At 42.8% G+C, this 24,172-nt stretch overlaps 1 protein-coding gene and 1 pseudogene across 1 annotated transcript in view; one reads left to right on the forward strand and one right to left on the reverse strand.

Moving 5' to 3' along the window:
* LOC115105140 (limb region 1 protein homolog) overlaps window positions 1-16,702 on the forward strand; it is a 64,715-nt gene extending 48,013 nt beyond the window's left edge. The window contains 2 exon segments of the mRNA XM_029626786.2: window positions 4,172-4,333; window positions 13,396-16,702. Of these exon segments, the coding sequence (XP_029482646.2) occupies window positions 4,172-4,333; window positions 13,396-13,481 (248 nt within the window). The 3' untranslated portion in view covers window positions 13,482-16,702.
* Window positions 16,703-24,024: 7,322 nt separating this feature from the next.
* The window catches only part of LOC135563702 (RING finger protein 32-like), a 103,075-nt pseudogene continuing 102,927 nt past the window's right edge, over window positions 24,025-24,172 (reverse strand).

A 24,172-nucleotide genomic window follows, 5' to 3' on the forward strand; every position in this document is an offset into this window, starting at 1 on the left:
GGGAGGCAAGGTGAACCCCCCCCCCACTCACAGACCGTTAAGGTTAACAAGTTAAATTCCTTCATAGTTTGCCATAGCGATTTAAGAAGAGAATGGAGCAAGAGTGGGAGAAAATGACATGATAGCAGCGGCATAACAATGGCACTAATAAACACGCAGGGAGCAGACACAGCTGTTCAAATAGCACCATCACCTGTGTGTGTGTGTGTGTTGGCTTACAGTGGGTCATAGAGAGCTTTACAAAATACCACAGGTTCTGCTCTGTGACACTGAATAGATGAAAAGGAATAAATGAACCCCCTCAGCCAAAGGAGAAAGATGTGGGGAGAGGGAGTGTGTATGCTTGTGTAAATGTGTGTGTCAATGTTATGGGAGAGGTAAACTCTTTTAGTGTTACCGTTCTGCTATTTTGTGAAGATATTAACAGGTCAAACATTGTGTGTGTGTAAACCAGAGAGCATGATTGATGTAGCAAAATAAGTCAGATTACTTGGGTTTCAACTGTTTGAAAAATAATTTTAAATACTTTATATGTACCTGTTTGTGCTTGCCTGGCTTAATAAACCAATAGAAAAGTCCCAAAACTGTAAACCCTGCCCATCTGGCACTCAAGCAAACGCTCAAAGTATTTGAACGCATGTCTGAGAGAAATAAACTGCACAGAGTTGAGGGGCTGTAGGAGATCCTGGGGCTAATGTTACCCGCTGCTTGTACAGTAGTCCTGTCGGCTATGTTTTATTTAAGCTTCTCTTGAAGGAGGGCCATGGGACCTGTAATGCTACTGAAATGGGAGTGCTCGTTTCTCAGTGGCTGCAACGCCAGGGTTAGTTAGGGTGCAGACAAGGGTAAAAGTCCAATGAACACACTTTATTTTGGGGGGCTAAAAGAGGCTAGGCATTACAGGTGGACCAGTTATCGAAGTGTGTGTGTGTTTTGAAAGCATCAGAGTGGTATAGGATGAGTCCCAAATGGCACCGTATTCCCTACATAGTGCACTACTTTAAACCATGGGGGACATTTGGGGGACCCCACCCCCATCGCTCCCACCGAGAAGTAATTTTTCTGCCCTGCATGTTTGTGTAAAATTCGTATGCAGTGTCCCCAAAAAAACACAGTAAGATACTGCAGCAGAGAGGACTTGGGTCACTACTGTCAGCCTGGCTGCTGTTCCTGGGATAATACACGGTGGCTGGGCTCTGCTCAAATGTAGTGCTCTATATAGGCTATAGGGTGCCATTTGGGATACACTCTACCAGAGTATAAAACATCTCAGAAAATGATCATTTATTACATGGATACAATTCTAGATAGTAATTTATCGTTCCTTATCTGAAGTCGAATTAATACATAGGCCACCATTCTCGCAAATTAGTGGATGAATGATCAGAATGAATCAGCAAATGTAATCACCCACAACGGCTTCCATCTTACTTGGAATGGATTGTGAGACATGTTGGATATCACTTGGCCCACATACACACAGTGATACATAATGATACATTCTGCAAATGGTGATGAGAAAAACTGGCTGAAGTGAATCGGGTGATCGGAGGAAGACAGGTTCTTCTATGAGAGGTTACGTCATCTCTAGACACAACGTATAGCATTGTGCATCCCAAATGGCACCGTATTCCCTACAAAGTGCACTTCCTTTGACCAGAGCCCTATGGGCCCTTGGGACGTAAGCATACTTTCCCCTTCTGCTAACAGAGCCATTCCAAAGGCCCCCAAAAACTTGACTTCCTAACAGCTCCAAATACCAAACCAAGATCAAAATGTTTTGCATTAGAAATTAATTAGGCTTGACCGGTGTGACAAGGTGTATTGACTGCCATCTCTCCAACCTCTCTGCCTCTCTTTTACAAGCAACTTGTTTCAAGGCCCTTGATGCTTGCCAACTGCTTAGAGGCTGTAAATACATCTTTCCAGACACCAAATTGATTGCCACGCAGCAGTTTCGCAGGCATTACCGGGGGGGGGGATCCAAGAGCATTACCTCACACTGTGAGCTATGCCAGTTTATGAATTGCGAAATTTGATCAAGATCGCTGAAGTGACTGGTTGGTTCATGTATTGATATTGGGTAGGCTTGTCGTGGTTTTACTTCGAAAGGTGGGCTGCATGCACTGTTATTTAGTTCACGCGGGTAGAGAACATTGAAAGCACAGGAATGAATGAGTTCCACTGCTTCGGACTATGAGTGAAGACTACTTACAACTGACGTGTTTTAATCCACCTCAGGGTAGGTTATCCTGTCACTTTTTTGAGTACATTTCTTTTGACGGCAGCAAAACCCTCGACTACTGAGATGAGTCTGGGGTTGCGTCCCAAATGGCACCCTATTCCCTTGCGTAGTGCACTTCTTCTGGCCAGGGCTCTAGTCAAAAGTAGTGCACTATATAGGGAATAAGGTGCCATTTGGGACCGAGATGTTATTGTACTGGCCGGGGCTGGTGGAACATTCTGGAAGGTTCTAGAAGAAGCAGCAGCCCATGATAGATAGATAAATAAATAGGAAAACAATAGGGTGTTGACGCCTCTGCATGCAGCGTGTGATCTGCCATGACAGATGGTTTGAAATTGGAAAACCCGCTCAGGTCTGGCGGAGTCCCAGCGTGGCTGTAAAAGGCAACTGGCCCCACTAGAGAAACGAGGGATTAGCAACTCTGTTCCGTCTCTGTCAATGCTAGAGATAGATGGGTGGAGCAGTAGAGACAACCTCCCAATGCATTGAAACTGTTTGCAGCAGGGGTCCACATTAGTTCCTCCTCAGTAACTGCAGAAGTGTGCGTAGCTAAATAGAGGACAGGATGAGGTGGCTACTGGGCCATATTGAAGTAGCTTTTGTAAAGTTCTGATGAATTTCAGACATGGTTTTGTTTACGATGTGTGTGATTCATACGAAGCATACACTGAGACAAGACATGGAGTGAATGGCTCTGACTGGCCTGAAACTGAGGATTCCCTCTCGCAGGGGGGAGGTCAGGCCCGCCCGCCATGAGTTGTACAAGCGGTCTCGTCAACATCGGAAACCTACAAGATTCTGCTTGTTTACTGTACTTCAGAACAGTTGACTCAGGTGTATGTGCAGGTGACTGTGGTCCCATTGATACCCATGTTGCCTGGGGTGTGGCTCATTTCTGTATTTTTTTTTTTGTTCCACTCGATTTTTGCACGCTAACAAATTGTCTATACAGTCCCACTAACAAAACACTTTCCTATGAAAGGAATATTAGTAATCTGCCAAATGTCAGACAATGAAGATGACTTTATCTCAGGAAGAGCGGCATTGGCCGCTAAATCATTTATATAAAGGGTTTGGCTATTTTGGTTTTATTTTTGTCCGCCCTGGATCCGGCAATGCCTGAGCATCTTAGTATACAGTGTACATCAAATGGTTTTTGGGTATAAGCGCTTCTTTCAATTTGGCCTTTCTTGCCTGTTGAAAGAGTCAGGCTATTGAAGAGACGCTTTTCAAAGTGCCTCAACTGCCGACAGAACAGACATTCTTAAATAGTTAATTAGCTGAAGCAGTAGTGGAAAGGGAAGGGTTTGTGATTATTAACACAACTCTTGTCTTGCCAAAGGTGTTTGGAAAAAGGAACATGTAGACTTAGTGCCTGTCATTGGGAAATAATCCAAGCTCACTTTTTCTCTCCAGGTTTTTTGTAACATTTTTGTGCCCCATGTTTGTATCGATTGCTCTTGGTTTTCAGCCCACAGTGTCAGATCATGTAATGGTGCTGGTCATTGCCTCAATGGGAATCAGAGAATATTGATAGGCCTACATTACTTAGACCACAGGGGCTGCTGAGGGGCTCATAATGGCTGGAATGGAGTAAATGGAATGGTATCAAACCCAAGGAAACCATGTGTTTGAGTTCGTTATCGTTGCATCGATTCAGTTCCAGACATTCCTATGAGGCCGTCCTGCCCAATTAAGTTGCCACCAAACTCCTGTGACTTAGATCATTCAACCAGAGGTTAGAGCTGGTGTCAGTGTTGTGAAATGATCCGTGCTTGAAGTAAAATAAAAACATAATAAACTATGGTCCGGTATTTCTAAATGATCATGATATAGTTCTATTCATTGTTTTGTGTTATAATCCACTCAAATAGCAAAATATTGAATCTGCTGTTCTTTTATTTAACATCTTCACACTCTTCACAGGTATCACCAGGTTTGACCTTCTCGGAGACTTCGGGAGATTCAATTGGCTGGGAAACTTCTATATCGTCCTATCGTACAACTTGCTGTTTGCCGTGGTAACTACTCTCTGCCTAGTCCGGAAGTTTACCTCAGCGGTCCGAGAGGAACTCTTGAAAGCATTAGGTAACATTTTTATATTCATATACTCATGTTCATTTCAAACAAAGCTGAAATGACGTTATTACTGGTTCATTGCGTTACCGACATTCTTAAAGAATGCTTTGCTATATACAATAATAAAGCCTTATCATAGATTACTACAGACAACCGGACAATCGGAGAATATTGTTTTCAACAATTGATGAAAGCGCGCTCTGTGCGTTTGAAATCCTCCACCTGTACAGTCTTTTAGATTTGAGTACTGCTTTTAATACCTTTGACTATAAGATATTGGTAAAACTGGCATTTAATATGGAGTTGGTCCCCCCTTTGCTGCTATAACAGCCACCTCTATTCTGGGAAGGCTTTCCACTATATGTTGGAACATTGCTGTGGGGACTTGCTTCCATTCAGCCACGAGCATTAGTAAGGTTGTGCATTGATGTTGGGTATTTAGGCCTGGCTCGCAATTGGCGGTTCAATTCATCCCAAAGGTGTTCGATGGGGTTGAGGTCAGGGGTCTGTGCAGGCCAGTCAAGTTCTTCCACACCGATCTCGACAAACCATTTCTGTATGGTATAATAATGCTAATATCGGTGTCATGGCGTGAATGGGATTTGTTCCACAAATGCTAAAACTTTAGCATGTGGAAACAGTGCCAGAGAAATTAAACCAAAGCATCTATTGCAGTCATACCTCATATATTTTAAGCAAACCCAATATGTCATTTTGTAATTTGGGTGAACTATCCCTTTAAAGCCAGGTAATCAAATCAAATGAAATTGTATTGTCACATACACAAGTTTAGTAGATGTTATTGCGAGTGTAGTGAAATGCTTGTGTTTCCAGCTCCAACAGTGCAGTAATATCTAACAAGTTCACAACAATAGACACAATACACACAAATCTAAAGTAAAGGAATGGAATTAAGAATCTATAAATATTTGGATGAGCAATGTCGGAGCGGCATAGACTAATACACATTAGAATAGAATACAGTATATACATATGAGATGAGTAATGCAAAATATGTAAACATTATTAAAGTGGCCAGTGCAGCCTCAAATGTGCTAGTGATGGCTATTTAACTTCTTGATACTACCCATCCCGCATGCGGGAGTGTAATCATAGCCTCAAACTAATTAGCGTAACGCAGCGGGATATAAATCTTCCTAGAAAATTTTCCTATTCATGAAAATCACAAATGAAATATATTGAGACACAGCTTAGCCTTTTGTTAATCACACTGTCATCTCAGATTTTCAAAATATGCTTTACAGCCAACGCTAGTCAAGCATTTGTGTAAGTTTATCATGGCATAATGCTATGCTAGGCTCTGCTACCAGCAGGCAACATTTTCACAAAAATAAGAAAAGCAATCAAATTAAATAATTTACCTTTGAAGAACTTCGGATGTTTTCACTCAGGAGATTCCCAGTTAGATAGCAAATGTTCCTTTTTTCCAGAAATATTATTTTTGTAGGTGAAATAGCTCCGTTTGTTCTTCACGTTTGGCTGAGAAATCGTCCGGAAAATGCAGTCACTACAACGCCAAACTTTTTTCCAAATTAGCTCCATAATATCGACAGAAACATGGCAAACGTTGTTTAGAATCAATCCTCAAGGTGTTTTTCACATATCTATTCGATAAAATATCCACCAGGGCAATTGGTTTCTCATAAGAAGCGATTGGAAAAATGGCTACTTGTGTACTTTACGCAAGATTTTCTGTGGGAGCCATCATGTGACCACTTGCTAAATGTGGTCCCTTAGGGAATACGTAGAAAGCGTAAGCTCATTCGTAGCTCATTCACAGCCATATAAGGAGTCATTGGCATGCAGGGCTTTCAAAAAATGGGGCACTTCCTGGTTGGATTTTTATCTGGGTTTCGCCTGTAACATCAGTTCTGTTGCACTCACAGACAATATCTTTGCAGTTTTGGAAACGAGTGTTTTCTATCCAAAGCTGTCAATTATATGCATAGTCGAGCATCTTGTCGTGACAAAATATCCCGTTTAAAACAGGAATATTTTTTATCCAAAAATGAAAATACTGCCCCCTAGTTATAAAAGGTTAACAGTCCGATGACCTTGAGATAGAAGCTGTTTTTCAGTCTCAGCTTTGATGCCCCTGTACTGACCTCACCTTCTGGATAATAACGGGGTGAACAGGTTGTGGCTCGGGTGGTTGTTCACCTTGATTATCCTTTTGGCCTTCCTGTGACAGGTGCTGTAGGTGTCTTGGAGGGCAGGTCGTTTGCCCCCGGTGATGCGTTCGGCAGACCGTACACCACCCTCTGGAGTGCCGTGCCGTTGCCTTACCAGGCGGTGTTACAGCTCTCAATTGTGCATCTGTAAAAGTTTGAGGGTTTTAGGTGCCAAGCCAAATTTCTTCAGCCTCCTGAGGTTGAAGAAGCCCTTTTGTGCCTTCTTCACCACACTGTCTGTGTTGGTGGAGCATTTCAGGTTGTCAGTTATGTGTACGCTGAGGAACTTGAATCTTTCCACCTTCTCCACTGCGGTCCTGTCAATGTGAATGGGGGGGTGCTCCCTCTACTGTTTCCTGAAGTCCATGAACAGCTCCTTTGTTTTGTAGATGTTGAGTGAGAGGTTGTAGATGCTGAGTGAGAGGTTATCTTCCTGGCACCACTCTCCCAGGGCCCTCACCTCCTCCCTGTAGGCTGTCTTGTCGTTGTTGGTAATTGTCAGCAGCATACCACCCTGCATACCACTGCTGGCTTGCTTCTGAAGCTAAGCAGGGTTGGTCCTGGTCAGTTCCTGGATGGGAGACCAGATGCTGCTGAAAGTGGTGTTGGAGGGCCAGTAGGAGGCACTAAAAAATGCCCCAGGGCAGTGATTGGGGACACTGCCCTGTGTAGGCTGCCGTCTTTCGGATGGGACGTTAAACGGGTGTCCTGGCTCTCTGAGGTCATTAAAGATCCCATGGCACTTATCGTAAGAGTAGGGGTGTTAACCCCGGTGTCCTGGCTAAATTCCTAATCTGGCCCTCAAACCATCACGGTCACCTAATAATCCCCAGTTTACAATTGGCTCATTAATCCCCCTCTCCCCTGTAACTATTCCCCAGGTCGTTGCTGCAAATGAGAACGTGTTCTCAGTCAACTTACCTGGAAAAATTTCCATTTTTAAAAAGGCCTACTCAAAAGGCCTACTATCAGGCCTACTAATGTTGTCATCTGCAAACTTGATGATTGAGTTGGAAGCACGCGTGGCCACGCAGTCATGGTGAACTGGGACTATAGGCGGGGGCTGAGCACTCACCCTTGTGGGGCCCCTGTGTTGAGGATCAGCAAACTGGTGGTGTTTCCTACCTTCACCACCTGGGGGTGGCCCGTCAGGAAGTCCAGTGCGATGGCAATTGCATGGTCTGTGGATCTATTAGGGGTGTAAGCAAATTTGAAGTGGGTCTAGGGTGTCAGGTAAGGTAGAGGTGATATGTTCCTTGACTCTCAAAGCACTTCATGATGACAGAAGTTGGTGCTACGGGGCGATAGTCATTTAGTTCAGTTACCTTTGCCTTCTTGGGTACAGGACCAATGGTGGCCATCTTGAAGCATGTGGGGACAGCAGACTGGGATAGGGAGATATTGAAAATGTCCGTAAACACTCCAGCCAGCTGGTCTTTACATGCTCTGAGGATGCGGATATTAATGCCGTCTGGGCCGGCAGCCTTGCTGTTACGTGTGCTCCCTCTCCATCCTCTAGGTCACCAGGCTGCTCGTTAGGCCGCACACCTGTCACCAGTGTTACGCGCATAATGACACTCACCTGGACTCAGTCACCTCCTTGATTACCTGCCCTTTATATGTCATGTTCTTCCCCAGTCGTCATTGTTCCTGTTTCATGTCGGTGCGCTGTTCATGTTTCTTGTTTTGTTCATTTATTAATTAAATGTATTCACTCCCCGAACTTGCTTCCCGACTCTCAGCGTACATCATTACACTTGAGTTTTTTTTTTTTTTTTTGTGAATTTTACCCCGTTTTCTCCCCAATTTCGTGGTATCCAATTGTTTAGTAGCTACTATCTTGTCTCATCGCTACAACTCCCATACGGGCTCGGGAGAGACTAAGGTTGAAAGTCATGCATCCTCCGATACACAACCCAACCAAGCCACACTGCTTCTTAACACAGCGCCATCCAACCCGGAAGCCAACCGCACCAATGTGTCAAAGGAAACACGGTGCACCTGGCAACCTTGGTTAGCGCGCATTGCGCCCGGCCCGCCACAGGAGTCGCTGGTGCGCGATGAGACAAGGATTTCCCTACTGGCCAAGTCCTCCCTAACCTGGACGGCGCTAGGCCAATTGTGCGTCGCCCACGGACCTCCCAATCGCGGCCGGTTACGACAGAGCCTGGGCGCGAACCCAGAGTCTCTGGTGACGCAGCTGCGCCACCCGGGAGGGTTAATATGTCTTATCACGTCGGCCACGGAGAAGGAGAGCCCACAATCCTTGGGAGTGGCCGCGTCGGTGGCACTGTGTTATCTGGAAAGCGTCTGAAAAAGGTGTTTAGCTTATCCGGAAGCAAGACATCGGGTGTCCGCGACGTGGCTGGTTTTCCCTTTGTAGTCCGTGATTGTCTGTAGACCCTGCCACATACATCTCGTGTCTGAGTTGTGAATTGCGAGTCCACTTTGTCTCTGTACTAGAGGTCGACCGATTATAATTTTTCAATACCGATTATTGGAGGCCCAAAAAAGCCGATACCGATTAATCGGCCATTTTAAAAAATGTGTTTATTATTATTTTTTTGTTTGTAATAATGACAATTACAACAATACTGAATGAACACTTTAACTTAAATAATACATCAATAAAATCAATTTAGCCTCAAATAAATAATGAAACATGTTCAATTTGGTTTAAATAATTCAAAAACAAAGTGTTGGAGAAGAAAGTAAAAGTGCAATATGTGCCATGTAAAAAAGCTAACGTTTCAGTTCCTTGCTCAGAACATGAGAACATATGAAAGTTGGTGGTTCCTTTTAACATGAGACTTCTATATTCCAAGGTAAGAGGTTTTAGGTTGTAGTTAATATAGTATTTATAGGACTATTTCTCTCTATACCATTTGTATTTCATATACCTTTGATTATTGGATGTTCTTATAGGCAATATAGTATTGCCTGTGTAACAGTATAGCTTCTGTACCTCTCTAGTCACTGCTACCTGGGCTCGAACCAGGAACACATCGACAACAGCCACCCTCGAAGCAGTGTTACCCATGCAGAGCAAGGGGAACAACCACTCCAAGTGTCAGAGCGAGTGATGTTTGAAACACACCCAGCTAACTAGCTAGCCATTCCACATTGGTTACACCAGCCATTAGGCTGATAGAGCTGCTGGCAAAACGCACAAAAGTGCGGTTTGAATGAATGATTGCGAGCCTGCTGCTGCTCAGTCGGACTGCTCTATCAAATCAGACTTAATTATAACATAATAACACACAGAAATACGAGCCTTTGGTCATTAATATGGTCGAATATGGAAACTATCATTTCGAAAACAAAACGTTTATTATTTCAGTGAAATACGGAACCATTCGGTATTTTATCTAACTGGTGGCATCCCTAAGTCTAAATATTCTTGTTACATTGCACAACCTTCAATGTTATGTCATAATTATGTAAAATTCTGGCAAATTAGTTCGCAATGAGCCAGGCAGCCCAAACTGTTGCATATACCCTGACTCTGCGTGCAATGAACGCAAGAGAAATGACACAATTTCACCTGGTTAATATTGCCTGCTAACCTGGATTAGTAGTTATAACTAGTGATTATGATTGATTGTTTTTTATAAGATAAGTTTAATGCTAGCTAGCAACTTACCTTGTCTTCTACTGCATTCGCGTAACGGGCGGGCTCCTTGTGGAGTGCATGTGGTTAGAGCGTTGGACTAGTTTAACTGTAAGGTTGCAAGATTGGATCCCCTGAGCTGACAAGGTGAAAATCTGTCGTTCTGCCCCTGAACAAGGCAGTTAACCCACCTTTCCTAGGCCGTCATTGAAAATAAGAATGTGTTATTTAACTGACTTGCCTAGTTAAATAAAGGTATACAAAAATAAATACGATTTCCGATTTTTTTTTCTCTCGGAAATCGGCGCCCAAAAATACCAATTTCCGATTGTATTTGGTTGAGGTGTTCTAGGTCGGGTGACCAAAAGGAATTGAGTTTCTGTATGTTATCACAATCACTCCATGAGTAGTTAATCATGAAACATCCACCCCCGCCCTTCCTTTTCTGTCTGTGCGATGAACTGAGAACCCAACTGGCTGAAAGGACTCAGACAGTATGTCCCGAGAGAGCTATGTTTCCATGAAACAGAGTATGTTACAATCCCTGATATATCTCTGGAAGGAGATCCTCACCCTGAGCTCGTCTACTTTATTATACAGAGACTGAACATTAGCGAGTAATATACTCGGAAGCGGTGGGTGGTGTGCGCACCTCCTGAGTCGGACTAGGAGTTCATTTCGAATACTTCTTCTTTGCCTGCGGTGTTTTTGATCAGCCTCTGGAATCAGATAAATTGCCCTGGGGGGTATGAACAAAGGACCAATTCGGGAATGTCGTATTCCTGGTGGTAATGCTGGTGAGATATTGCTGCTCTGATATCCAAAAGTTATTTACGGGTGTATGTAATGACACAAAACAAATTCTGGGCTATTAATGTAAGAAATAACACATAAATAAACTAAATACACCAAAGTTGCTTTGTCCCTAGACACACACATTTGACCCTTTTCACACACCACACCTTTTATTTCTCACACATTGAAAAAAACTACTGCTTTTATTTTCTAATTAATGCACTCCATTCAGTGTGTTTTCTTTTCAACCGTGCCTCCAAATCATTTTGAAATGTGACCACGTCAGCTTCACTCGGGAGATCCATCATTTTCCTGCCACCGCACTGTGAACCGTAGCAGATTGAAGCTTGCGATTGGTTTAGTAAGGTTCCGGACCCAAGGAGATTGGATGCGCGTTTGTAAAGAAACTCCCCTCAAGATTAGAGTGGAGCAGGCAGCCCTGGCAGACTGGACAGGCACGTTCATTCTCCGTTTAACAAAGTTCATGAACTCAATTGTCAAAACTGCAACTTGTAGCGCTATTCTGTACACAATTGTCAACAAATGAATATGCTGTCACTCCTGTCCCACTCACAGAATGCTTCCTTTTGACAGCATGTAATAATGCCATCTGCTACTAGTGATTGAATCCACCAATTGCAGCCCCAGGTCTATAGGCTACGTTATTCACCTCGTTTGGTCATTGGTAATTCAGCACTAGGTTCATTAGGCTGTAACAATGAAAAGGCGTGTGACCAGGAATTTTATTTTTGCACCACTGTGCGACTATGAATAATATATCCCAGATAATAATTGTTGTAATGAAAAGGTTTCGCTGTATAGTTGTTTCCGAGTGCACTAGAGAGCACTATACGCTTTTTGTATGTATGGAAGTTTTCTGGGATCTTTTTATTTCAGCTCATGAAACACTTTACATGTTGCGTTTTTATATTTTTGTTCAGTATAGTTTCTAGGGCACAACATGTGCTTCAAAGGTAGCTCGAATTCATATAGCCCCAATATAGGCTGCATCTCAATCAATTAAAAAAAAATATATATATTTTCCAAAATGTCTCCTACCTTAAAAAAAAAACTTTTTTAAAAAGGTGTTAGTTGGGAGCACCACTGCTACCAATGAAAAATATGACTTTGGAGCCCTGCTCGGTCGAGACCGTTTCCCGCGGTAGAGGTGCCTCTTTACAATGACATGATAAAACGTTGAAACAAAGTTACCACTGGTTGTAACAAGGGTTTGTAGTAAACGGCTATCATGAAATACATGCACCAGAAACAGGGAAGTACTGTATCAGCAAGCTAAGTTGGCTATTAACTGCAGCAGTATAGCTAGCTAGCCCCTTGGCAGAAGACCGAACGTCTGCATACTTATGATTGGCAAAGATTTCACCATGTTGAATCTTCTAATAAAACCAGACCATTCAGATCACTGTGCTGCTTCGAATGTTTGATCTCGATATAGAGTTCATTTTACCGGCCAAATGCATTGTATGCAGCCGGCAATACACTCGTACCCCCCCGTGGACCGGTTCGTGCCGAAAACATTCTCCATTCAGGCTGCAAAAGGCTTCGATTTCCTCAATTTTATTTAACGGCGAGAAGGGGGAAAATATGCATACTTTCTTTATGAAACACTTATTTTCCTCCACCTTGCTAGAGTGGCTAATGCCTAGGAATGCTACTTCCTGGTGTTGCACCTCGCGTTCAGCCAATGGTAAACAACAGACTGATTGTCTGAACGCGATACACAACATCTGGGATTAGCATTTAGCTGCTCTAGCATATTACATCGATCTGCCAGCCTTTGGGATGCATATTGCTTTGTCTTTTTATCTATTTTGTGTTATTTTATTATGTACAGCGCATTGAGTCACTGTATTTGTATGAATTGTCCCAAATTAATAGTTGTATTATAATAATTACATTATTATTACGCTTTATGCTCCGATTGAACCAAATGAATGCTGTATGATTGAATATCGTAATTTTTTTTACCATAGTTATTTGCACTGACGAGAAGTGAACTTTGAGGTTTTTGTTCATTTCAGTAATAATCAACACTAATTACAAAGAAGTCAGTCTCCCTATGACTTATTATCATAACTCTTAGCCCCTGCAGACTTGGAACCGGTTATCTGGGTCTGCATTCTCTGCAACTCAGGCAGTAGTAAGACTACTGTGGCTGCAGCCAGAGAGATGTATAGCCTAGTGTTGATTCCTGTCACACACACACACCTCGAGTGACAAAGTGGGGAAATGACGGCAAAATCCAATGTGCCTTAGGACTGATATGTGACAGTGAATATTATGAGGCGAAGGGGGGACGTCTCTCCAGCTTGTTGTGACAGACCCAGGATGTCTGATGTAGAAAATGTCAGACGGAGGCAGTGGGAGGCACTTTATTTTTTTCCATTCCTCGTCTTGAAGGTTAACTGTGTTTATTTTAATTACATTTCTGCCCCTTATCTCTTCCTGGCCAGGTCTGGATAAATTACAACTGTCAAACAGCCCCACAGACCCGGAGTCTGGGAAGCTCTCGGCCAACGGGCATCAGAAGACTCTGTAAAAGAGACAACCGACACACACACACCTAACGGCAGCCAAAGGGAGATTTTGATAGTACCGAACTCCACAGCAGAAGGTGAAAGGGATTGAGTCTGTGGAAGCGACTTAGTATACTCCCACAGTGTCTGACGGGCTTTGCGAACTGAGAAGAAACTGCAATTTAGCTTTGTGACATTCCTTCTTCGTGGATGGATGGATGCAGGCCAGGGACTGATTTGAGCCCTCTGACAGACTGCCGTCTTCACAACAGTGACCTTGATGTTGACCTCAACAGTGACTGTGACCATGGGCCATAGCCGATGTCTGGGGGACTTTCTTTTCCCTCGGCGCCAACTTTCTTCTCTCTCTTTGTCTATTCTTATCTCATTCTACCCTCTAACCGTTTTTGTGGAGCGCTCCCGTCCTGTAGGTTTTCACTCCAACTCTAATCTATCACACTTGATTCTAATAATTAGCTGGTTGATAAGCTGAATCAGGTTAGTTACAACTGGGGTTGGAGCGAAAGGGTAGCTCTCCAGGAACAGGGTTGGAGAGCTCTGCTCTAACCAATCTCATTCTAACCTCTTGTGTTTCGCGCTTGCCTAATCACTTCTTATCTGTTATTTTCTCCCCCATAACCTAACCATTGCACTATGCCGTATTGTCTTGGAAGATGCAATGTAACCTTTCGACTTGTGGCCATTTTTACACTTACGTCTACACCCTGTTCTATTTCCAACACAGTTTAAAATACATGTTAGTTATAAAATGCAGCTCAGGGTTATTTGGAGAGAGAGAGAGAGAAAAAATGCCGCCTCACCAAAGTATAATGAGAAGACAATTCCATTTCAGAATTAGAAAGTAAATGTGATGTGGCCGTGGGGGCATTCACAATAGATGACCTGTATTGTGGTGGTCTCCAACAGTCATCTAATTCAGTTTGTCATGTAATGTATGTTATATGTCTGAAGTATTGATGGCTACTGGTTTAATAAGTGGACATTTTTATTTGTTAATGTCAGAAGATAATGTGTGAAAGATGACGCCGTTCTTTGATAGACTTGCTTTGAAAGCACCTTGCATGAAAAATAAATCGTACTTATTTTTTTTAACCTTTATTTAACTAGGCAAGTCAGTTAAGAACAAATTCTTATCTTCAATGACGGCATAGGAACAGTGGGTTAACTGCCTGTTCAGGGGCAGAACGACAGATTTGTACCTTGTCAGCTCGGGGGTTTGAACTTGCAACCTTCCGGTTACTAGTCCAACGCTCTAACCACTAGGCTACCCTGCCGCCCCGCCTCTTAGCCATTTGACATATCACTCTTAGCCATTTTACACGTCATACCCAGTTGCTTTGCTTGTCCTCACAGGTGCCTGTGTATTACCACTTCTTTGCCGGTACATTTAGTACCCGTTCACCACAGTGACCACACCGGAGCCACACCGGAGCTCCATTCACACAGAAAGAATGGGGAGGCACTGTGGAGGCGTGACTAGCCAAGCCTTCCATCTTTCTGGTTGTCGCAGGCCAGTTGTGAATGTGTAACAATGTGCTCTTTTTTATTTCCCTTTACTCGTAGTCTGTCGGCCTACTGTGCTTTAATTTCATAAAAGATGTAGTTCATTATTCATTATTTTGTCTTGATTTAATGAATGTTGTTTTCGGTGCTGTCGATTTCGATCACTCTAGAGATGGGAAAAATTATGTTGGTTTTTTTTGGTCCCAAAGAGCAAAGATCGCAGCTTTCAGAGTTTGATCCTGTGGGTGAATGTCCTAAAAAGGTTGTGCGTTGGTAAACTTGATCTCGATCTCCCCAAATAACTATTAAAGCTATTTTAAAATGTTATTATTTCACCTGGCATGAAGCTTTGTTGAACTTCTTCCTATGGTAAATGTTGTATTTGTACATACCATTTATGTTTCATACCTCTCTTGCATTATTTGGATGTAAATAGTGGGCTTCCGTTAAGCCTCAAGTATTTGTTGTAAATAAGTCTACAGAAGCTCTTTTTGGACTGTGACGCTACTTGTCACTAGAAGCACCTTTTATGCCTTAGCTAGGAGGAGGAATTCACCACAGTCTTTATAGGAGGCTCCTATTTGTGTGTGTGCTTACGTGTAGGTATGTTTTTTTTTTTTTTAAGACAGCTTTACTGTGAACACCTTGTCTCTGGATTTCAATTGCAGACCAGTTTGAACTTCTTCATTGTCCTTTGCGGTGAATGTAGTATATAATCTCCCCTTAACTCAAATAGCCATAGTGGGCTTTCAAAAATATGAATTAGCAGATAACCTGAGCACTTGTGAAAAGGGAAGGTGATGGGCCCCAATAATTAATGTGTCATAGACTGTTTTTATGATGTGTTTGATGTGTTTTCATTGTGACTTGTCATGATGCAAATGGCAGGAGATACGATTAACGTATTTCATTAAAATATGCATTTGAGACTTTTTTACAGGGACTGTTTTATTTTAAAAAAGGAATGCATATTATACAGTAATAGTTTGGATGAAATTTAAAAGTAAGGAAAGCAGTAGCTATTGTCTGTCACAAGACTCACCTTAGATTCTGGAGTTCGCAGTGCCAAGCCTTGTACTGTGTTCTGTCCCCTCATTAAAATGCAAGATTATGAGTGATCCAATTTCACATCTCAGGTTGATTTGGTAATGCTGATGATAAATGATACTGTGAAAATCCAGGATTGAGAGAGAAAAAAATCGCTAACCAAAACCCATTACTACTGTGGCTAATAATGTCTGTTTTGTGTTTCCTTGATGACTGTGACCCCCTTTGTGTTCCTCTCACCCTCAACTATCAGTTTTATTATTTTAATAAATATATATTTTTATTGCTATTTCAGACTATGTTTATGCTGCATGTATTATTGGTTGAAGAAGTACACCAGTGATCACAATCTATTACAATCTGACTTTTCCATTTAGTTTCTGTGGAGGACACAGTCAAGGCCCGTTCCAACCTAAGGGAAGACTTTTGATTTGCCTTGCAGTTTTTTTTTCCACTCGCAGAGGGTTTGAAATGTTGAGGGGTGGCCTGTACTGTCGGTGGAGTAGCTGGTAGTTTTGTCTCTGTTTGATTTTCTGTGTCTGCATGTAATTTCCTGCCCATTTATGTGAATGTATATATATTTTTTACCTTGTTCTTTTCTGAGTTGCTATATATGTATGCGTGTTGTTGTTTTACGATGTTGGTTTGTTTGCAAATAAAACAATGAAAATCATGTTTATGTTGACGTTTTGCTTTTTAATTTCACATTTTACATTTGTGGCTTACGTCACAGGCTTCTTTTTGAGATGTAAGGGCACACTTGGCAAAAGTAAGCTTGCTGTTTCCATGGCACTATCTGGTTGTATGAACTCCTAGCAAGTCACAGTGGTAACACAGTATTCCGGGTTTGAGACGCCAGAGGAATGGGGACTTGATTAATAAATGCACTTTATTGGTGTGGATGCCTGAAAGTGATACTTGCATTTGTCTTTTGATGATGCATTTAAAGTATTTGAATAAAACAACAGGAATAACTTCCTGTTTTACTGCACATTTGATTCCTTGTTTCCTTTACAGTCGACAAACCGCAACATGTAAGGCCTGCTGGAAGCGCTCAATCTAAGCCATTTTGAGAAATTATACGATTTCTGTGAAAATGCTTTTAATTTAGATTCTGGAGGTGCTGTAGAAACATCTTCACTACATATACACTGAGTATTCAAAACATTAAGACCACCTGCTCTTTCAATGACTGACCAGGTGAATACAGGTGAAAGCTATGATCCCTTATTGATGTCAACTGTTAAATAAATCAGTGTAGATGAAGGGGAGAAGACCGGTTAAAGAAGAGTTTTTAAGTCTTGAGACATCGATTGTGTATTTGTGCTATTCAGAGGGTGAATGGGAAAGACAAAATATTTAAGTGCCTTTTGAATGGGGTATGGTGGTAGGTGCCAGGCACACCAGTTTGTGTCAAGAACTGCAACACAGCTAGTTTTTCCAGCTCACTGTTTCCCATGTGTATCAAGAATGATCCACCACCCAAAGGACATCCAGAAAACTTGACTCAACTGTGGGCAGCACTGAAGTCAACATGGGCCACCATCCCTGTGGAATGTTTTCGACACCTGGTAGAGTCCATGCCCTGACAAACTGAGCCTGTTCTGAGGGAGGGTGCAGCTCAATATAAGGAAGGTGTTCTTAATTTTTTGTGCGCTCAGTATGTACAGTCGTGGCCAAAGGATATATAAATAAATAATAGAAATGTACATTTTCACAAAGTCTGCTACCTCAGTTCGTGTGATGGCAATTTGCATATACTCCAGAATGTTATGAAGATTGATCAGATGAATTGCAAAGTCCCTCTTTGCCATGCAAATTAACTGAATCCCCAAAAAACATTTCCACTGCATTTCAGCCCTGCCACAAAAGGACCAGCTGACATGTCAGTGATTCTCTCGTTAACACAGGTGTGAGTGTTGACGAGGACAAGGCTAGAGATCACTCTGTCATGCTGACTGAGTTCGAATAACAGACTGGAAGCTTCAAAAGGAGGGTGGTGCTTGGAATCATTGTTCTTCCTCTGTCAATCATGGTTACCTGCAAGGAAACATGTGCCGTCATCATTGTTTTGCACAAAAAGGGCTTCACATGCAAGGATATTGCTGCCAGTAAGATTGCACCTAAATCAACCATTTATCGGATCATCAAGAACTTCAAGGAGAGCGGTTCAATTGTTGTGAAGAAGTCTTCAGGGAGCCCAAGAAAGTCCTGCAAGCGCCAGGACCGTCTCCTAAAGGTGATTCAGCTGCGGGATCTAGGGCACCACCAGTATAGAGCTTGCTCAGGAATGGCAGCAGGCAGGTGTGAGTGCATCTGCATGCACAGTGAGGTGAAGACTTTTGGAGGATGGTCTGGTGTCAAGAAGGGCAGCAAAGAAGCCACTTCTCTCCAGGAAAAACACCAAGGACAGACTGATATTCTGCAAAAGGTACAGGGATTGGACTGCTGAGGACTGGGGCAAAGTCATTTTCTCTGATGAATGCCCTTTCCAATTGTTTGGGGCATGAAATAGTAGAGAGAATTATTTATTTCAGCTTTTATTTCTTACATTACATTCCCAGTGGGTCAGAAGTTTACATACACTCAATAAGTATTTGGGAGCATTGCCTTTAAATTGTTTAACATGGGTCAAACGTTTCGGGTAGCCTTCTACAAGCTTCCCGCAATAATTTTGGTGAAGTTTGGCCCATTCCTCCTGCCAGAGCTGGTGTGACTCAGGTTTGTAGGCCTCCTTGCTTGCACACGCTTTTTCAGTTCTGCTGTTGCAGTTATACCGATGCAGTTTCAAACCGTAGTCTTGCTTTTTTTATGGCGGTTTTGGAGCAGTAGCTTCTTCCTTGCTGAGCGGCCTTTCAGGTTATGTCGATATAGGACTCGTTTTACTGTGGATATAGATACTTTTGTACCTGTTTCCTCCAGCATCTCAAGGTCGTTAGCTGTTGTTCTGGGATTGATTTGCACTTTTCGCACCAAAGTACGTTCATCTCTAGGAGACAGAACGTGTCTCCTTCCTGAGCAGTATGACGGCTGCATGGTCCCATTGTGTTTATACTTGCGTACTATTGTTTGTACAGATGAACGTGGTACCGTCAGACGTTTGGAAATTGCTCCCAAGGATGAACCAGACTTTTGGAGGTCTCCAATTTTGTTCCTGAGGTCTTGGCTGATTTCTTTTTCTTTTTTTTTTTCTTGAAATACATCCACAGGTACACCTCCAATTGATTCAAATTATGTCAATTAGCCTATCAGATGCTTCTAAAGCCATGACATCATTTTCTGGAATTTTCCAAGCTGTTTACAGGCACAGTCAACTTAGTGTATGTAAACTTCTGACCCACTGTAATTGTGATACAGTGAATTATAAGTAAAATAATCTGTCTGTAAACAATTGCTGGAAAAATTACTCGTGTCATGCACAAAGTAGATGTCCTAACCAACTTGCCAAAACTATAGTTTGTTAACAAGAGATTTGTGGAGTGGTTGAAAAACGAGTTTGAATGACTCAACCCTAAGTATATGTAAACTTACGACTTCAACTGTAGGTGTTCCTTTTGTTCAGGTGTGAAAGGGCAGTGTGGAGTGCAATAGAGATTGCATCATCTGTGGATCTGTTGGGGCGGTATGCAAATTGGAATGGGTCTAGGGTTTCTGGGATAATAGTGATGTGAGCCATGACCATCCTTTCAAAGAGCTTTATGGCTACAGGTGTGAATGCTACGGGTCAGTAGTCGTTTAGGTAGGTTAACTTAATGTTCATGGGCACAGGGACTATGGTGGTCTGCTTTAAACATGTTGGTATTACAGCACATGTTCATAGTACACATTCTGGTAATCCGTCTGGCCCTGCGGCCTTGTGAATGTTGACCAGTTTAAAGGTCTTACTCACATCGGCTGTGGACAGCGTGATCACACAGTCATTCGGAACAGCTGGTGCTCTCATGCATGTCTCAGTGTTATTTGCCTCGAAGCGAGCATAGAAGTATTTAGCTCATCTGGAAAGGCTCGTGTCACTGGGCACCTCTCGGCTGTGCTTCCCTTTGTAGTGTGTAATAGTTTGCAAGCCCTGCCATATCCGATGAGGGTCAGAGCCAGTGTAGTACGATTCAATCTTAGTCCTGTATTGACGCTTTGCCTGTTTGATGGTTCGTCGGAGGGCATAGCGGGATATCTTATAAGCTTCTGGGTTAGAGTCCCGCTCCATGAAAGCGGCAGCTCTACCCTTTAGCTCAGTGCTGTTGTTGGCCGTAATCCATGGCATCTGGTTCGGGTATGTACGTACAGTCACTGTGGGGATGACGTCATCGATGCACTTATTGATGAAGCCAGTGACTGATGTGGTGTACTCATCAATGCCATCAGACGAATCCTGGAACATGTTCCAGTCTGTGCTAGAAAAACAGTATTTTGTCTTAGCATCTGCTTCATCTGACCCCTTATTTATTGAATGGGTCACTGGTGCTTCCTGCTTTCATTTTTCCTTGTAAGCAGGAATCAGGAGGATATAATTATGGTCAGATTTGCCCAATGGCAATGGCATATCGCTCCAGAATGCTGTGTTAGCTATGCTGGTTAAGTGTGCCTTGAATTCTAAATAAATCACAGACGGTGTCACCAGCAAAGCACCCTCACACCATAACACCTCCTCCTTCGTGCTTCATGGTGGGAACCACACATGCAGAGAAACTCCGTTCACCTTCTCTGCGTCTCACAAAGACGCAGCGGTTGGAACCGAAGATCTCAAATTTGGACTCATCAGACCATAGGACATATTTTCACTGGTCTAATGTTGATTGCTCATGTTTCTTTGCCCAAGCAAATCTCTTCTTATTATTGGTGAAGGCCTGATTCATACAGTCTCATCTGAACAGTTGATGTTTAGATGTGCCACAATACAGGTGGGTCAGACGGGGCGATGAAAGCCCTAGCGTGCATTATAAGACTCACTCAGTTTTTTGTAAACACAGAGAATTATTAGCCCAAGCAAGTCTTTTCTTATTATTGGTGTCCTTTAGAAGTGATTTCTTTGCAGCAATTCGACCGTGAAGGCCTGATTCATACAGTCTCCTCTGAACAGTTGATGTTCAGATGTGTCTGTTACTCAAACTCTGTGAAGCATTTATTTGGGCTGCAATTTCTGAGGCTGGTAACTGATCCTCTGCAGCAGAGGTAACTCTGGGTCTTCCTTTCCTGTGGTGGTCCTCGTGAGAGCCAGTTTCATTATAGTGCTTGATGGTTTTTAAGACTGCACTTGAAGAAGTTCTTGAAATTTTCTGAATTGACTGACCTTCATGCCTTAAAGTAATGATGGATTGTCGTTTCTTTTTGCTTATTTGAGCTGTTTAGGGCTATCTTTTGTATACCACCCCTACCTTGTCACAACACAACTGATTGGCTCAAATGCATTAAGGAAAGAAATTCCACAAATTAACTTTTAACAAGGCACACCTGTTAATTGAAATGCATTCCAGGTCATGAAGTCGTTTGCGAGAATGCCAAGAGAATGCAAAGCTGTCATCAAGGCAAAGGGTGACTACTTTGAAGAATCCCAAATATAAAATATATTTTGATTTGGTTGCTACATGATTCCATATGTGTTATTTCATAGTTTTGATGTCTTCACTATTATTCTACAATGTAGAAAATACTCCAAATAAAGACAAACCCTTGAATGAGTAGGTGTGTCCAAACTTTTGGTTGGTACTGTGTGTGCGTGCGTGTGCGTGTTGAAGTTACATCCAACCAGTATTTTGTTCTTTCCTCCCTGCGTCTGTCCCTAGTCTGGGAATGCGGTGAGGCAAATGGGACCCTCCCGTGTCACTCTCTGGATGACCTGTGCCAGACAGGGCTGTTCCAAAATAAGACTTCAAGTCTTCAATACATTCCCACAACACATTACCACACCACCACATACTGTTGGGGTCAATTCCATGTTGATTAAGGAAGGGAACTCACATTTTCCTCAAAGCCTAGGAACATTTTGGGGAATTAGAATGTCAGTCTACTTCCTGAATTGACAATGGCGAATGTGAATAATAATGGCTGAATTCAGATATCACGTCATTGCACTGACTGTTTAAACTACGTTGTGTTACATGGTTCAATGTGCCTATAAATCAGCACAAGCTACTTTTCCCGTTATTCAATTAAGAGTAACAGAGAGCAATGTACAATACGTCAAACTTAACAAAATGAGGAATTTGTGTTAAGTGCAAGGGGGCCGCCATATTAATGCACCTCCGCTATTGAAATGGAATTGACCCCAAACTTGCTACCACACATTTATAATGGTTATCTTCTCTCACAAAAGCCTCTTTACACACCCCTGTTCAGTTGACATTATCTGGTTTAGCGCGTCACACAAGCTTGATTATTTGGCCGTGTGTCTCCGGGATACCGTTGGGGGACAGGTGTCTGCTGCAACTCCACCAATGATTAACTCTGAGACGGCTTCCTTTATTCAGAAACGGTCAACACCCCCGAGGCTTAAGCGCTTGATAATGAGCTTTGCGACATTTATAGTGTTTACCTTCATGAGGAAGGTGCACTGTGTGCGATTAACACCCCGAGTTCACCGTTTGATTCTCTCTGTACGAGTCAATGTTGAGCAACACCTGTTGCCCTGCGCACAACCTTTTAACACAAGATAAAGAAACATACCCTTTTTCACTTCCTGTGGGATTGTGGGAAACTACATTGGCTGGCATTAAAAATACCTATATACAACAGAGCCTATGGAAGAGCAAGTCTGGATCTCTTTCCATTTTGAACCACAGTGCAGATGGAATACGAGATTTGACTTTGTAGCAGCTGCCTCTCCTGGACAAGCGTTAGCATGTTGAATGAATGGCATGGCTACAGAGAGAATTAGACCAGGTTTAGAACTTTATGAGATTCTCTTTGATGGTGCACTATGGTATTTGTATGGTGAGTTTTTCCACAGTAGGGTTTGCACAATTCCTGTAACTTTCCCAAGATTCCCAGGTTTTCCAGAAATCCCGCTTGGAGATTTTCCCAGAAAACCTGGGAATTTTGGGAATGTTCCACTTTTCCACATTCAGGGCCCAAATTGTATCCTGTATTTGCCTCTAATCATCCATCTGCGGCTCTGAGATGTGCTCTCCCTTAAACTGATGAAACACTCTTCAGCTCGATGACACAACTCGTCGATATCCTTCAGGAAAGCCTCCACATCTGTGTGGCGGTATTGGACAAAGCTGTCATTCAACTCCTGCAACTAATTGGAAACCATTTAGTTGTACCAAGGGGCTTCCTTCAATTGGACACCAAATAGAGTTCTGTTTTTATCTCAGATTTAATTGCTGCTATATTGTAATGCATGAAGCCTGCTGACAAAGTCAAGTTGCTAAAACAGGCCAGATTGACACCGGCACGTCTCAGACTTACATGGAACATTTATGGAAACCAGTAATAGGATAGCTGGTGTTGGGAAACGGACACACACACGCGTGCGCACACACACAAGCCATCCCTCAGGCTGCCCCACCGAGCTCGCTCATGTCACAGTGACATCACAAGTGCTTTATTGCTGGGCTTTTAGCACGAGATAAACAACTGTTAACCATTCAGATGAGGTTTTATGAGCTGACTTTTCTACAGCGAATCCAAAAAAACATGGACCCTGGTGAACTTTGCCTTGTCTCACCACAGAGGACAGGAAAAGGGATGGAGTGAGGGGGGCTAGAGGGTGCCGCGTTATCTCACTGCAATCCATTTTTGATGTCACCAGTTATCCTCCTTAATGTGTTGACTTCGGGTCGGACGTCAAAAAGGTACAAATGGAAAGCTGGTCATCGCAGTCGGCTGATAAGAATGTGAAAACTGGTAGAACGTCTTAAAGGCTTTGCTGCCTTGGAGCAACTGGGCCTATAGGGCTCTGGTCAAAAGTAGTGCACTAAATAGGGAATAGGGTGCCATTTGGGAGTCAACCTGTCTCTGTGTGATGGAGGATGCCCTACTCTATCTCAGAATCTTCTAGGAGCCGCCAATCCCCATCCTTGACGTGGCCGTCACTGGCACCAGGATGGGACCCTGGATGGGGCTAATGAGTTCCAACAGAGTTAATGAGACCAATATAATGTCTGCTCGGTGTTTAAGTGACATTCTAAGGCAGGGTTTATAG

This window comes from Oncorhynchus nerka, linkage group LG22 (genome assembly GCF_034236695.1).
Source record: "Oncorhynchus nerka isolate Pitt River linkage group LG22, Oner_Uvic_2.0, whole genome shotgun sequence".
Taxonomy (NCBI): domain Eukaryota; kingdom Metazoa; phylum Chordata; class Actinopteri; order Salmoniformes; family Salmonidae; genus Oncorhynchus; species Oncorhynchus nerka.